Source organism: Kwoniella shandongensis, chromosome 2 (genome assembly GCF_008629635.2).
Source record: "Kwoniella shandongensis chromosome 2, complete sequence".
Lineage (NCBI taxonomy): Eukaryota > Fungi > Basidiomycota > Tremellomycetes > Tremellales > Cryptococcaceae > Kwoniella > Kwoniella shandongensis.
In genome coordinates, this window is record NC_089288.1 from 1,513,014 (window position 1) to 1,527,582 (window position 14,569).

At 49.3% G+C, this 14,569-nt stretch overlaps 6 protein-coding genes across 6 annotated transcripts; 3 read left to right on the plus strand and 3 right to left on the minus strand.

Annotated features, from left to right (window-relative positions):
- Window positions 1–1,565: 1,565 nt before the first annotated feature.
- On the minus strand, window positions 1,566–3,301 carry CI109_101222 (uncharacterized protein; the record flags this gene model as incomplete). The annotated part of the gene is made up of 6 exons (XM_032006593.1): window positions 1,566–1,594; window positions 1,671–2,286; window positions 2,352–2,701; window positions 2,773–3,029; window positions 3,147–3,231; window positions 3,298–3,301. 6 exons carry the CDS (start codon window positions 3,299–3,301, stop codon window positions 1,566–1,568), a joined length of 1,341 nt encoding a protein of 446 aa, XP_031859109.1.
- A 477-nt stretch (window positions 3,302–3,778) lies between these two features.
- On the plus strand, window positions 3,779–5,364 carry CI109_101223 (DNA repair protein rad18; the record flags this gene model as incomplete). The annotated part of the gene is made up of 6 exons (XM_032006592.1): window positions 3,779–3,946; window positions 4,060–4,181; window positions 4,248–4,507; window positions 4,581–4,767; window positions 4,870–4,942; window positions 5,008–5,364. 6 exons carry the CDS (start codon window positions 3,779–3,781, stop codon window positions 5,362–5,364), a joined length of 1,167 nt encoding a protein of 388 aa, XP_031859108.1.
- A 142-nt stretch (window positions 5,365–5,506) lies between these two features.
- CI109_101224 (uncharacterized protein) lies at window positions 5,507–6,851 on the minus strand (the record flags this gene model as incomplete). Its single annotated transcript, XM_065966923.1, has 5 exons — window positions 5,507–6,045; window positions 6,106–6,312; window positions 6,385–6,414; window positions 6,481–6,577; window positions 6,684–6,851. The coding sequence occupies 5 exons, from the start codon at window positions 6,849–6,851 to the stop codon at window positions 5,507–5,509; spliced, it is 1,041 nt and encodes a 346-aa protein (XP_065822995.1).
- A 348-nt stretch (window positions 6,852–7,199) lies between these two features.
- On the plus strand, window positions 7,200–8,895 carry CI109_101225 (uncharacterized protein; the record flags this gene model as incomplete). The annotated part of the gene is made up of 10 exons (XM_032006590.1): window positions 7,200–7,219; window positions 7,277–7,296; window positions 7,400–7,470; window positions 7,603–7,675; window positions 7,733–7,800; window positions 7,863–7,888; window positions 7,969–8,001; window positions 8,197–8,417; window positions 8,709–8,755; window positions 8,815–8,895. 10 exons carry the CDS (start codon window positions 7,200–7,202, stop codon window positions 8,893–8,895), a joined length of 660 nt encoding a protein of 219 aa, XP_031859106.1.
- A 232-nt stretch (window positions 8,896–9,127) lies between these two features.
- CI109_101226 (uncharacterized protein) lies at window positions 9,128–11,544 on the minus strand (the record flags this gene model as incomplete). The annotated part of the gene is made up of 7 exons (XM_032006589.1): window positions 9,128–9,953; window positions 10,018–10,156; window positions 10,217–10,632; window positions 10,689–10,960; window positions 11,055–11,205; window positions 11,292–11,331; window positions 11,427–11,544. The coding sequence occupies 7 exons, from the start codon at window positions 11,542–11,544 to the stop codon at window positions 9,128–9,130; spliced, it is 1,962 nt and encodes a 653-aa protein (XP_031859105.1).
- A 677-nt stretch (window positions 11,545–12,221) lies between these two features.
- On the plus strand, window positions 12,222–14,444 carry CI109_101227 (uncharacterized protein; the record flags this gene model as incomplete). Its single annotated transcript, XM_032006588.1, has 8 exons — window positions 12,222–13,357; window positions 13,407–13,517; window positions 13,579–13,634; window positions 13,694–13,735; window positions 13,793–13,908; window positions 13,966–14,002; window positions 14,061–14,123; window positions 14,188–14,444. 8 exons carry the CDS (start codon window positions 12,222–12,224, stop codon window positions 14,442–14,444), a joined length of 1,818 nt encoding a protein of 605 aa, XP_031859104.1.
- Between the last annotated feature and the right edge of the window lie 125 nt (window positions 14,445–14,569).

The following is a 14,569-nucleotide window of genomic DNA, read 5'->3' on the forward strand; positions in this document are numbered from 1 at the left end:
ACACACAGACTCGCGAGGGGCATACCAACCAGTTAGTTGAGTGAAGAATTTGAGGCTGGAGATGCAAACAATCAACACTTTCATTTTGGAAACAGACTAGAGAGCGCACGGCTTGAAAGGCATGAACCAGTGTTAGGGCAATCACACGCCACATGCGAGTGGCTCAATCCATCCACAAGGCATCAGACAGTAGGTGTCTTTTTGTCTTCTTGCTGTGTGGGACTGTGGGCTTTTGAATATTTGCCTAGCTCAGAGATCCCTCATTAAAAGAGACTGACTTTTTCAATTTAGGATCATGCGAATTAGTATAACGAGGCGAGATGATCAAGGGAGGGTGCCAAGGATCGCACCTTGGGCTTACTTGGAACAGGGACAATCAATAAGTACAAACAATTGGTTTCCAGGAAACTGTAAAAGGGATGAGATAGTTTACAGCAGATTCTACATGAACATGAACAACAACAACAACAACAACAACAACAACTCTCAGCTAGCTGATCGCCCTCAAGTGATCCAACTCTGGGATTCCACAGGAACACGAAACCTGGGAAGGGTTGCCATATACATGACAGATGCAGTTGCAGACTGCCCTACCGGGACCTGGAATACACTTGCTGGCAACAGGTAGTCATTCTATACAGCTACAGCTCAAAGTTGCATAGGCTGATGAAGAATGTCACTGGATACGGAAAGGGGCAAGCCATGGAAGGTTGTGATGAGCAGAAGAATTGCAGAAGGTGCATAGCTTCTGACAAGTGGAGGAATTGGGAATTGGGAAATGAAATAGTGTAGGACATATGGTTGTCTATAAACTGCAAGATGTGGAGGAGTTGTTGATGGCGATTGGCAGTTATATAATTTATGGAGGAGGTGCAGATGTGACAAGGGCTGTGAGCAGTGGTGGACGTTTTCATATATATATAAGGTGCATGCATTTCAGTTTGGGATAAAGGTCGTATTGTCTGACCTCAACAAGAAGGATCGAGTAAAGTGTTTTGGTGTAGTATTATGTTGCACTAAGTCACGGACAGGTCCTTAATGAGAAACATCACAACACACTGCTCCGGCAGTTCTGAAAAATCATGCCAATAGCATCGATGTCTGTATTAATAATCTGCTACTCTTGCAGGGTAGCTGGAATAAGAGGCCTCATCATTGACCAGTATCTCAATTGGTGAGGGAACAACTTTCACTCACCATTTTAACAATCATTACAAGTAACTTGCGACCTTTGCAAGTCGTCCCTCAAGGTAATCATAATCAGCAAATTTGCTTACTTGCAAGTATATAAATTGTGTGACATGTCATTGTGTCACTGAAGCGTTGTAAGAGTGGTAGTCATGCGTACAAGGCAAAACTTGCATCAGGCAATGTAGTGGACTTGGAAGCAGAGCATGCTATGATGTTCACAATGACGTTGGACATAGCCAACCAGGCAGCTCCAAGGTAGAAATGGAATCACGTTTAACGTGCAGATATTCTCCATTATGAGTAGTACTTGCGGCGCTGTGAACGGACCGGAGTGGTCAGAGGGTCATTGTGATCTATGGAGATGACATCGTATGCTATCTATCTTCGAGTTGTATTGCTTCACCTGCGAAGCGTCAGGCAGGAAGGCTGGATTAGCATTGACAGCTCCATGAGTCCGGCAAATCGACGACCGCACTCACCAGACGCGATTATCCTGTACTTCTGACCCCTCCAAACGACGTCCGAGCTAGTCATGGCCATCAACCAAATTGGCATGGCCATAACCTCCCTCGCCGTCCACGCTGCCAAGAACGTCAAACTACTTCCTAACGGTCCTATTCCTCTCACGTTCGTCTCCAACGCCTTTTTCGTTGATAAATCTACCGAAAGCCATATAACCATATGCAGGCAGAAAAGGGCGAAGGTGTTGGCTCCGAGAAGACGGGTAATCGCCCACGACCCGTAGATGCCTGAGACGATGGATTCGGTAAATGGTTCGAGTAAAGTCGCCGGTAATGTCATCTTCTTTCGAACTCGAATCCAACGGACTCGTCGGTTCACGTAATCTCTCACGGTGAGCGAGCCAAGGAAATCGAGTGCGACGTCAGAGGTCATTGCGTGTTTCAGGGAGAGTTCGTGCCACAATGATAAGGCGATCATGTTATCTTCAGCGAGGAAGGGAGAGAATCCGGCAAGACCGGTGGGAGGGATCGGACGTTGACGAAGGGATGGAGAAGGCGTGGTGAGTTTTGCGATGTTGCTGCGCGAGTAGAGATTTGATTTTCCAACAACACAAGATTCGATAGCGGTAGCGTTCTTACAGGATGGGAACGAGCGCTTGTCAGCAAAAGGATCACGACGTGTTACGGTTGACCACTCACGATCGCCAAATACATTTTCGCATGAGTCGTATTGAGATACGCTTGTTCGATCAAGCTTCCCCATGTCTTCTGATAACATATCGCTATCGGAACCTGGTGGACTAATCCAACCTCTCCAGCCGTCGGTGGTTTTCTCACATCATCGGAAATTGACAAGAGGGGAGACGATTCAGGATCGTTCGGCAGTGCGTAAGAAGTGGGATTAGATAAGAATGCTTCAATGGATCGAGCGAGAGTGCCGGGTACGACGGTAATGGTGGAATCGAGGACCCAAAGAAGATCGTATTTCGCTTCTTGGAATGGGGCCATGAGATTGTTGACTTTGGGATTAACGCCGATCCTCTGACTATCTACGCAGGAGTCTCGGTCAGCTTTGCATACTCCAACGGTGGCGAGTAAGAGAAAGCTAAGAAACACTCACTTATGATGACTCTAGCGTCGACATTCGGGTATCTGTCCATCACCATCCTCACGACTGGTAACGCCTCGTCATTCTCATCTTGTAGAGCGAAGATCACCTCGAACTTCGGATAGTCGAGCTTCATACAGCTCTCGAGGGTGTTGTACAGGTTTTGATCGAGTCCACAGAGTGGTCGGATGATCGTTACGCCTGGCGCAGAGGAGGGTGAGAGAGAAGCTATACGTGATGGGAGAGTGGGGTGGGCATAGCGAATGCGGCTGAATGATGTGAAGTGTCAGCGATTGTAGGGGATTGCGGCTACATTCGTGGGCATCATAATGACGTGCGACACCATCTGGAGACCTTGTGACGATGGGGCCCATCTGCGAACTCACGCAGTGCGCCATCCTAGAAGACAGATGGTCCAAACCACTACATAGAATGCAAGGGCAACGACAGCCACGATCAAGGAAGCGGTACCTGTTCACCGTCATAGGAGCTGAGTTTGATTTCCCACTTTGACACAGGCGAACACGATGGACTCACCCATCCTGCAGTCGTATTCTGCAGTGCAATCACCACTGCTGCTGCTGCTCTGTCCTTTTAGTTTGTGTCCCAACCTCGCTGACGCAGTCGGAAAAGAAAGAAGAAAGCGAAAGTAAACAGCCTCCACCAGAGAAATCAGCACAGACATTGTCATCAATCCTCCACAAACGATTAGGCGCGCAAGATGTAAAGACGGATGACTGTGTTGACTTTTACGCGTCTCGATGAAAACATTAGGTGCTAGCCGATCTCTCTCTGTTTTGACTTTCCACTTCCTCCCCTTCCTCCCCTTCCTCTCTTCACTATCCCTCTACTTCGTCATCACAGAATCTCCTGCTTACCTACCGTCCTCTTTCTCCCATTGTGATCTTCACACGATCCCAACCTGTGCCCAAAACTCATACGCATAACGCTATCCACGACCAATACACGACCTCCACCTTTCAGCCTTCCATCTTTCCTCTCTGACCCGTCACCCAAGATGGATATGTCCTCCCACCCTCTCCTTGCAGTCCTAGATGAACCGCCTCCGTTCCCCGAAAAGTATCCTCAACTACGACGACTGGATAGATCTGTCGTCTGCCAAATATGCAAAGAACCATTCACGGCGCCAGTATCAATTGCGTGTGGTCATTCTTTCTGTTCTCATGTGAGTGTTGCTTCTCCACTCCGCTCAGCTTGTCCAAAGCAAACCTCACATGAGGTTTCTCAAGGTGTATCATTGAGAAGACTCATGAACTTATGACTCTATCTTGTTGACAGTGCATCCGGTCCTCACTCGACGTATCGAAGAAATGTCCTAGTTGTAATGAGAATTGCTCAGAAGGGAGTATACGGCGGAATCGAGCGCTCGAAGAGATCACAGATGCATGGGACGAGTCGAGGTGAGCTGCCATGACACAGCGCTGACATCGCGGAGCTGTTAGCTCACAAAATACGTTCTTGCTCAGACCAACGCTTATCGAGCTCACACGACATGTACCTACTTCCGCTACGACGAGAAAACGTCCAGCGCCTGAACCGAATTCGAAAGCATCATCGAGCTCTGGTCCGTCAAAACGAGTCAAAGCGAACGCGAATGCGAATGGAAGTAGGAGTGGCAGTCAGAGTAGAAGTGCGAGTCCCTCAAAGCCTCGAAGTAAAGATAGTCGGGAAGAAGAAGAGGTGGAGGAAGATGATGAGGATGAAGTGCAGGAATTGACAGAAAATGGTATGATCTAACAGCCTCGTCGTTATTCGAGACAGAAGCGCTAGGTGCTGATGTTATTGAGGGTCATTTACAGACGAAGCGCCCTGTCCTCTATGTCAAGCGACTATGCCAATCTCATCCATACCGTTACATATCGAGAAGGGTTGTCCGCCACCAAAAACAACGAAGAAGGTGAATGGAGTCGTAGGCAAAGGGAACCAGAAGTCGGATTGGAAGAAAGTGTTCTCAGGACAGGGTCTGAGTGCAGGGAAGGGGAAAGAGTGAGTCGCGTCTGTCAACGACTCAAGGAGTAAAGCGGCGAGACTCGCCGTACCTTCAGTCATAAGTGTTTGATGCTGACTTCATTGCTCCCCCGATGGCAGAGTCGAGATGAAACGGATTACGAAGCCAAATTATGCTCTCGCTACTCCTGCCGATTTGCGAGCGACGTTAGCAGTACGTAGCTGTTCATTGCGTATTGTAGTCTGAAGACAGCTAATAAAACCATTTCTCACATATAGGAGTACTCTCTCCCAACGACAGGCGACAAACTCACTCTCACCGCCCGTCTGCAAGAATGGATCATCCTCTTCAATGCTAACCTCGACACATCCCATCCATCCTCTCTGTCTGCATTACGAGCGAAATTAACAGAGGCTGAAAATAGTCGGAAGAGGGATAAAGAACGGGGTAAAGATGAGATGGTTCATCAGCTGGGGACGAAAGAGGGTTTGGAGAAATACGCGAAAGACAAGAAGGGGGAGTTTGAGAGGTTGAAGAAGGAGATTATGGAGAGGGATAAGAGGCGAGCAGGAGCGGGGACGGCGGAGGGAAGTGGGAGTGGGACGGGGAAGGAGAACGCCATCGAGGTGGAGTAGGGGTCGTGTTTACGTTCAGTCATCATCGTCATTATCATCAAGTCGGCATTCGCATCGTCATTTCATAGTTGTGTCATTGTATCCCATTCCGTCATTACATACAGTTGCAGAATCGTTTCATCATCCATGCATAGTCACATCGTTATCTCTCTCCTCTTCTAGCTCTAACACCTACGAATTTCCACCCCTCCTCTTGGGCACTCTCAATCACTCTAGCAACAACTCCCCAAAACACTCCTCTAGCTCTTAGATTCTCGATGAATCTAGGCCAAACGCCTTCACTCCAATCTTCCACAATCACATCTTCCCAACCACTTTCTTCCAGTCGTTTTTTAAAGCTTCCTCCTGAGACGGAAGGACGGTTGTACACGTTCGCAAAAGGGACTTTCATAACGTATGAGATCAAGAGTGCTTTCCAGCGAGGTAATGATGGAGGAGGGACGATGTCTGTGAATACGACGAGACTGGAAGGTGAGAGGACTGGGCGGAGAGTGGTCAGGAAAGAAGGGAGGGAAGGCGGGTAGTGATAGATCGAATCGAGGATGTAAATCAGATCGTAAGGTGGAGGGGAACTGCCACTATCACTCGTGGCGATCTCCCTATCCTTCTCGGGAGATTGTATTTCGAAGCCTAAGTCGACTCCATCGGGAGCGCCTTCGTCCTCAGATTCTTCTTCCTCATCTTCATGTCTCCAACGATCACCCCCACGCCCGCTTCCTCTTTCTGCCGATTGCTTCTCACCCAGATATCCCCTCATCCTGTCTAGCGGATGACCAACATCTTTACCAGGTCTGAATTCCGCTGAAAACGTAAAAAATGAAACGTCCGTCGTCCGCTTTTCAGCAGGAAAGAGGTCATCGATCAGTGCTCGAGAGGCGGAAGTGTCGGATGAGAGGGAAGTGAGGCCGTACAAATGCTGAGGCGGGACTGGCTGCGAGAGATGAAGTACTGCACATATGTCCAAGAGTCAGCGATCCGCGTCGTTTTCGCAGTAGGGACGAAGGATGAGGGAGAACGGACCGAGCGATTCGCCTGCTCCGTGGCCTATATCTGCAACATGGCCAAATGTCAGCTGTTGAATCGTCATCCGTCCAGAATATGGGCCTAGCAGCTTACCAAGCACACTCCCACCGCCTTCGTAGCCACCTTCATAAGCTAGATCGAGCAACTTCTGCGCCAACGCTTCTGCAGCATCGGGAAAACTATCCGTGTTCTGTCCCAAACCGAAACAAGTCAGCGCAGCCGCGCCCGTAGCTCGTTGATATCAGGTGAAGGACCGGGAATTCGATATGACAAGGTACGCGAAGAGCTTGACTCACCTCCCACCAACCCATATTGAACCATGCTGTTGTCCTACATCCTTCTTGTGGGTCGGGTCGGACATTAAGCACCTTATAATCGAGCAAGGAATACGGTTCGATCCATCTTGGTATGAGCAGGATCACGAGAGGTATGATAGAGAACGAAAGCAGAGTAAGAGAGGGCATCGTGTCTTCCTCTTCTCCGCCTTGTTGCAGAATGACATAAGGGAAAATGATGGATTGTATTAATTGTTGTCGAGCTGGGCTGTCGAACAATCGTTTCAAGAGGACGTTTCATGTGGAGGTCTGGTTGTGATTTGATCCCGTCCACCGTGGTAAGTTTATGGTTGAATGAATCAAATGAAATGATAACTACGCGACGGACGCGTTGAGTGAGATTGAGCTTTGGCCACCGGGTCAGACAGTAGTCAACTTGCAACTTTGGTGATATCTCTATCAACATCTTCGTCTATCGTACCTTCTTCTTCCGAGCAACATCATTCTTACATACAACTTGGTGTCACCTCGTCCAACATGTCTACATTATTCAACTTGTGAGCTGCGAAATTGCAGATCTGAGGCAATACAAGAGCTAACACCTGGTCGAGCAGGAAGGGCAACCAATCCCGAAGTATGTCCCACGTCTCCTCTTGTTCCTCCCCCACCCCAGAGCAACTCTGAACGATCAGATTATCGAGACGGCCAGCACGAGCTAACTCCTTGCCCGCGAAAAGCGTTCAAGCCGAAGAAGGTGCCCGAGGGAACAAAACAATGGCAGTTGAAGCAGTACGCACAACAAACGCTGGTACGTAACAAGACCTTTGAGACTCGACACCCCTCACAACTCTCGTGACTTTTCGACGCTCCCCCTAATCCTATTCAGTCGTCCGTTATTGCACTTCTTGGAGCAGGTAACTGACATCTGTACTCCTCTTAGGGGTCTGGTAACCTTCGAACAGCTGTCCAAATTCCCGAAGGCGAAGATCTCCAAGAATGGATAGCAGTGCACGGTGAGCTAGTTGGTCTTGGAGATGATGACGATAGCTGACGATCACCCTCATGTACAGTCGTCGATTTCTTCAATCACGTCAATATGCTCTATGGGACCATCTCCGAGTTCTGTACACCGACCGAGGTCAGCTGCCCTTTGCTCGTTGCGATAAGATAAAGAAGCTGACGGGTGACTGGATATCGTAGTGCCCGATTATGAATGCTGGACCGAAGTGGGTTGCCCCGTGATCCAATACAGCTTTCTGACAACCGAGATGAGCCAAGGCCGACACAGCTGACATCCTTGGTGTAGGTATGAATATTTCTGGGAGGATGGAGAGCACTAGTGAGTGGTCATGTTCCTAAACCTCTATTACACGTGGTTCTACCTCCCTGTCGGAAATGCATCATTGTCAACGCTGACATTCTTACACGAACCTCCTTCTCTTCACTTCCCCTTCACTTCCTGTTTGCGACTTACCCATCCCATCACCTGCTTTGCCCCGACATGCAAACCCACGCCTCGCTTCGCTCGGCGTAGCAAAAAACCAACGCACCTCTCCGCCCCCGCTTACGTCGAAGCCCTGATGACATGGACCCAATCGATCCTAGATGATGAAAAACATTTCCCACAGACGATAGGGAAAAGGTTCCCACCGACATTTGTTAATACGGCCAAGACTATCTTGAGGAGGTTGTTTAGGATTTATGCGCATATCTATCATTCGCATTTTGATCAGATTTGTGCGCTGGGTATCGAGGGTGAGTCGAGGATAACCGAGCGGTAGCGAGAGACGTCCGGTCTGGCGATCGTCAGGTCAAGGGCGGCTGTGAAGCGGTAGTTAGCCGGTTGGAGGATGGGGAAGCCGTCGAGCGGAACAAGGTTTGACAATGACAAGAGATCGTGGAACAAAGTGCACTGTTATAAGGGCGTTGCCGCTCGGATGGGGCGGAAGGGGGAGCTAGACTGTTGCACGTACCATATTGTTGGCGAACTCAGAAGCACAGCGATGTTAGTACAGGGCGGACAGCTGATACCCTTCCCACCCGCAGCCCACCTGAACACCAACTATCGTCATTTCCTCCTCTTCGTTGACGAGGTGAGTTGACTTTACCACTAGCTCGGTACTGTTGACGATCAACTGACACCGTATTGCAGTTCCAGCTCCTGTCGGAGAAAGATCTCATCCCGCTCGAAGATTTCAACAAGACAATCTTGGATGAGACGGGTCGGAAGTGATCATCTTTTGCAAAGGACTGCATTGGAGGAAGAGATGGGTCAAACGGCTAGACGACGTAGAGGAGAACCTGTCATGTTGTTTCATTATGTATACATCTATACCCAGATATCAAAGACGTGGAATTGGACAACATGACCGAATGCTGGTGCCAAAATCTATAGTCGTACATCAAGTACAAATGGTACAACGAAGCTATCTATGCGCAAGCAAGGAGAACAAGTTTGGGCGAATCTACACTGCCGAACTAATTCTCCGTCTTGGTGCACCGGCACTGCTTGCCCGCATACCGGTCTTTCCAACACCTGCTTCCATCGGCCCGGTAGTTATATTATCTCTCATCTCTGCCAATACGTCTCTTTCCCTCCGTGTGGCAGTTGTAGGTTTCCCACTATCCGCCGAAACCACTCGATGGGCTTTTCCCGTCCCAGCCGCAGGGGTGAAATTCCGACTTGTAGTTTGGATTGTACCGGTAGCGGGAGTAGAGGGTATCCGAGCATTGGGCGGCGGCATAATAGGTCGTCCAATGCCTAGAGAGGCTTGTTTGGCCGAAGCCGAAACGGTGGAGGTCGGTCGGAAAGAGTGTTTTGCCGTCGTCGTTGATAGCTTGTCTGCTGAGCTTGATCCGTTCACTTTCGTCTCCCCCTTCAGTCCAGAGCCACTCCCAACTCCTCTTCCATGCTCTATTTCTTCATACCCTATCAACGCATCCACGTCATCTTCCTCGTCATCTTCTCCCCCGAGTCCAGCTTTACCAGCCCCTGCCCCACCTCCACCAGCTTTCGGCAGAACACTCTTCCTTCTCATTCCCTGCTGTCCTCTGGCGACAGGCACCATTGCGACTTTCTTCGTCAACATCTCGTTGACTCGCGTCGCGTCCATTTCCGGCAGAGGTGGTGGTGGAGTGTCGTTATGCTCGCCTCTCCTGGGTGTGGTAGCTCGAGAGGAACCCCTCTTGGGTGTTGTGGGCTGTGATTGGTCGGGTGCCATCGATTTACGAGAATTGGATATGGGTTTCAAGGCTTCCTCAGCGGAGATACCATCCGGTTTACGCATTTTTCTGAGCAAATAATAGTCAGCTTTTGCAATCTAGAGGAAAGTTTCGCGATAACATGGTAGCTCACTTGTTCAAGCTCGGCTCTTTGTAGTTGACACTTTGTCGAGCTCGACGACCACGAGCAGGTTCATCGGCATTGGAGTCGGACGTAGGTGAAGATGTTATTGGTTGACTGGATTGGTGAGACCGAGAAGAACCCGAACCTCCTGAAGTCGCAAAGATTATCAGCTCTGATTCCGTGCTGGTTGACATACTAGATAGCTCACCTTCTGAACTACCTTCCACGATCGTGCTCATGATCTCTGTTGGTCTCGCAACATCCCCAATCTTCAGTTCATCAACAGCCACTACGTCTTGTACGAATGCCTTGGCTTCGTCCGGCTTAATCTCGACCAATCCTCCTTCTTCCCATTCGGATGTTTCTGCAATTTCAAATATCGGTTCCGAAATCGGTTCTTCCTCTCGATCCGGAGTAACTCTAGGCGACTCAGATCTCTGTCTAGGCGGAAGGAGGCCACTCTGTCTCCGTCGTTTTTGTTGTTTTGATACGTTGTGAGTATGTTGTTTTCTCGGACTTGGTGATGAGGGGGTACGATTAGGCGAATTCTTGACATCTGGTCGAGCGAGCTGAGTGGGCCTGGGCGATCTCGAAGCAGCAACGGAACCGACATCGGTATGTCTTCTGTAGAGCTCGTCAGTCGCCATCTCACAGAGACATCCAGAGTTAGTTCAACTGACCCTCTCGATCTCCGTCTCGCACGTCTCAGTTCTTCGTCTCCTGCACTTCCCTCACTCCCGCATTCTGATCCCTCTACCAGCGCGCCTAATCCATGTGTCTGTCTCGCAGCTGCCGCTGGACGAGTTGCATATGTGTTCTCGATGGTAGCTAGGAATATGGGCGATTTGTCCTTTTCGTGGGATGGCGGAGGGTTGATGGTGGTGAGTGCGTCTCGAAGTTGACGAAGAGCAGGAACGGCGTGGATAAGTTGATCGAGTGCGTCCTTTACAGGCTGATCAGGGAAGGGAAATAGTCAGCATGGGACGACAAAGCAGATTGATCGGATGTAAAGGGAAGAAAAGTATAATGAGCAGTTGAGAACTCACCTGGCCACCCAACTTCCCCGCATCTCTATGCATCCTCTTCACTTTCGCCTGCAGAACCAAATTCGCTTGTCGTACTTGTAACAATTCGGCTTGTAACGAGGCGATATCATCCTGTAAGCTCTTGATAGCGGTTTTACGATTCACGTTGTCCCTACGATAATACGATATCAGCTAGGTCTTTCCAATGGTCTACAAATAGCCTCCAGCTGGGGTATGATCAGAGATGATAATACATACAAGATGATCTCTTTATTTTGTTTCGCATGTCGTCTTCGAACTGAGCGAAAAACAAGAGGCAATCAGCACACAACTCCGAGGGATCTGATAGAAGCAGGAATCGAGACCGTGGCTTTATACCAAAGGCCAACTCACAATCCTCAAATCGTTGTGTTTCTGTCAACACTGTTTCCGGTTTATCAAACAACATTCCTCCTCCTCCTCCACCAAGGGGTGGAAGACCTGATGATCTCCTCCCTTGTCTCTGCGACATCTCCACTTGCGGTGTCCTAGAGATGGTAAGTGGCTACAGGCGCCTGGTGAGTCACAGGTAAAGATATTCTTCGTTGATGGATCAATGTTGACGCAATTGACGTGAAAACAAACAAACACACCTTCCAGGCAGTCCTGATGATGACCAAAAGACAAGTCACTCGCGTGGTCCAATGCCATACCCTCGGGGAAACACGGCGTTACTACACTGCTTACAAAATGATTGCTATCCGGCCTAACTAGCTGGGAGTGTCATATAAAGACTTGACCCTTACATTCCTTCTCCACCGGACAAGACGAGGCTGATCAGGGTCAGGGCGAGTATTCAGGATACTGCACGTGGGATAGACATTGGGTATTTCACCGTGTAGCGTGTTTTCAATAAATGTTGTTCTTACGCTGCTTGCCGCCTCGCGCTGGATGCGGCAACCAAGGGGGTAATTAGTCATAAGTGTATGTTCACAGTCAAACCTTGTTGGTCGCCACCATTCCAACTTATCTTTACTGTTTCCCGTTGCGGTGGATTGTAAGACTGTTCAAGCAATACTACAACTTTTCGACGTTGACGGTTGAGAGACGAGTCTACATTCCACACTCCTGATAACTGGACTTATCACCTGTATCTGTATCAACGACTACTACTTCATTCTTACGACCTAATTTCTACAGACATCTGGCATGTCTCTCCAACCACCTGGATACTCTCACGACGACCGACTCTCGTCTCATTCACTCACTCCTTCCTCTTCCTCCCAATCTACCTCTTCCTCTTCAGCCGGTCTGACAAGACATCAATACAATTCCGAAGCAGCAGGCTTTGCCCCACCAGCTCTACCACCAAGACCTCGGAATGTTGTTCCGGGTCAGAGAAAACCTGTCCCCTCGGCAGATTATGGTGTAGCACCTGTTGGAATACCTGGTGCAGGCGCACCTCGTCCTTCCGCTCCACCATTACCACCCCGACTTCCACCTTCCTATTCTTCCGACAATGCTGGTACAGGCATTGCGGTCGCTCCTCTCCCACCTTCGACGTATGACGATGCGAATATTGTCGATTACTCTCGATTACCACCACCACCTCCGCCTATCAACGAGAAATATGGACCTTATCCACCTCGAAAGCGGGAGAAATGGTGGTATCCCGCCACAACAAAGGGACGTCGATGGTTCTGGGGTTTGATCCTTCTCTTAATCGTTGCGATAGCCATTGTGGTCGCTATCTGCGCAACGGTCATTCCGAAGAAGAACCATTCGTCAGACGATAGTGATTCGAGTTACGACGATGAAGACTCGTCTTACAATTCCAACTCTACAAGTGGAGATCCCTACCCGACCATCACACCGGAGAGCTTACAAGGACATCCTCTTGCTGCTACCAAGGGAGGAGTGAACGTCGGTGCAGTTGGAACCATCGCCAAATTCGGAAAATACTCAACCGATCATTTCGTCATGACCACCAACCGATCAATTGCTGTCACACGTATGGACCCGATCGTCAACCCCAATGCTCCAGCATCTCATTTGCATCGTATTCATGGATCATCATATTTCACTGCGAACCTCACGACCGCTACCGAAATGCAGAAATTAGCGAATTGTACGACGACATTGGTTCAGGACGACAAATCGGCTTATTGGGTTGCGCAGCTGTTCTATCAGTTCCCGAATGGATCGATGCAGTCGATTCGACTTGATAGGACATCGTTGTATTATTTCCAGAAGGCACCGGTCGGTACAACCATCTACCCTTTCCCGGACAACTTCAATCTGGTCGCAGGAGATCCTATGCGTCGAGCGGTCAACTATTCTGATCCGTAAGTTCATCTGCTCCACTCATTAACGTCCGATACTGACATCACCTAGCAACTACACCGCGACCTGGTGGCAATGCTATCGAGGTGGTGGTCACGATACGCGAACATACGGATTCCCAAACAGTCCATGTGAAGGGGGATTGGTGCAGGCCATTCAATTGTGAGCCACACACTATCTTCTTCGCCTGTGCATAACGTGTGAACTGACAGTATCCTCATAGCCCTAGTTGTTGGGACGGCGTCTACGCCAAGGATGCAGACTATACTAGTCATGTTGGTGAGTCGACACTTCTCATCACGACTCTGAGCTTGCGATTGACATCTACCCCTTTCTAGCCTATCCTACCGACGGTACCAACGGGTATCGATGTCCGGATGGTGAGTGTTTCAGCACTTTGCTTGGTTGCCTTGGTCTCAAGCTGACTTCGACTTTAGCCTTCCCGAAAAAGTTCATCACCCTGCAATTCGAGACTGTTTTCGCCACCTATGATTACCCATTCAACGGGAACGGCAAGACCACATACGTATTGTCGAACGGAGATACCAGCGGGGTGAGTGGATAGTGATCCTATAAGCGACAACCGCTGACATCGAGATGACCATTGTAGTTTGGTATTCATGCCGACTTCATGAATGGTTGGAAACGTAAGTGGTGTTGAAGTGGCTGTGTTGACCATTTGTACTGATATGAGTTCTGGTACAGCCGAGACTTTGCAAGGTGTATTGAACGAATGTCGATATATGAACTCGACAGCCCAAGTTGGTGGTGAGTGCCCATCAACTCGCTCAATCACCATCACAAGTCCCATACTGATACTGAGGTGCCCTAGCCGCCGACCACCCTGCAAACTGTCCCCACCTTGCCAAATCCATAAACTACGAAACGACCTACTCGTGTCGACTCCAAACTCCTATCATTGACGAACTCGTCGGCGAGACGAGCCCAATCGAATACTTACCAGGATGTAATGGGATTTGGAATGGGAACGTATCCAAACCTCCTTGTCCGGGCGATCATGTCGAAGGAGGATATTTGGAATTGACCAGTCCGAAATTGTGGTTGAGGGATGAACCTTATGTCGGTTGAGTCGAGTCGATGAGCGGAGCGAAACGAAACGAATCACTCGATGAGGTCGAGGTCGAAGCGAATGACCTTAGGGCAGCGTCAGACCGTGGAAGACAAGTGGCTGAAGGGTTTGGAGGAGGTGGAAA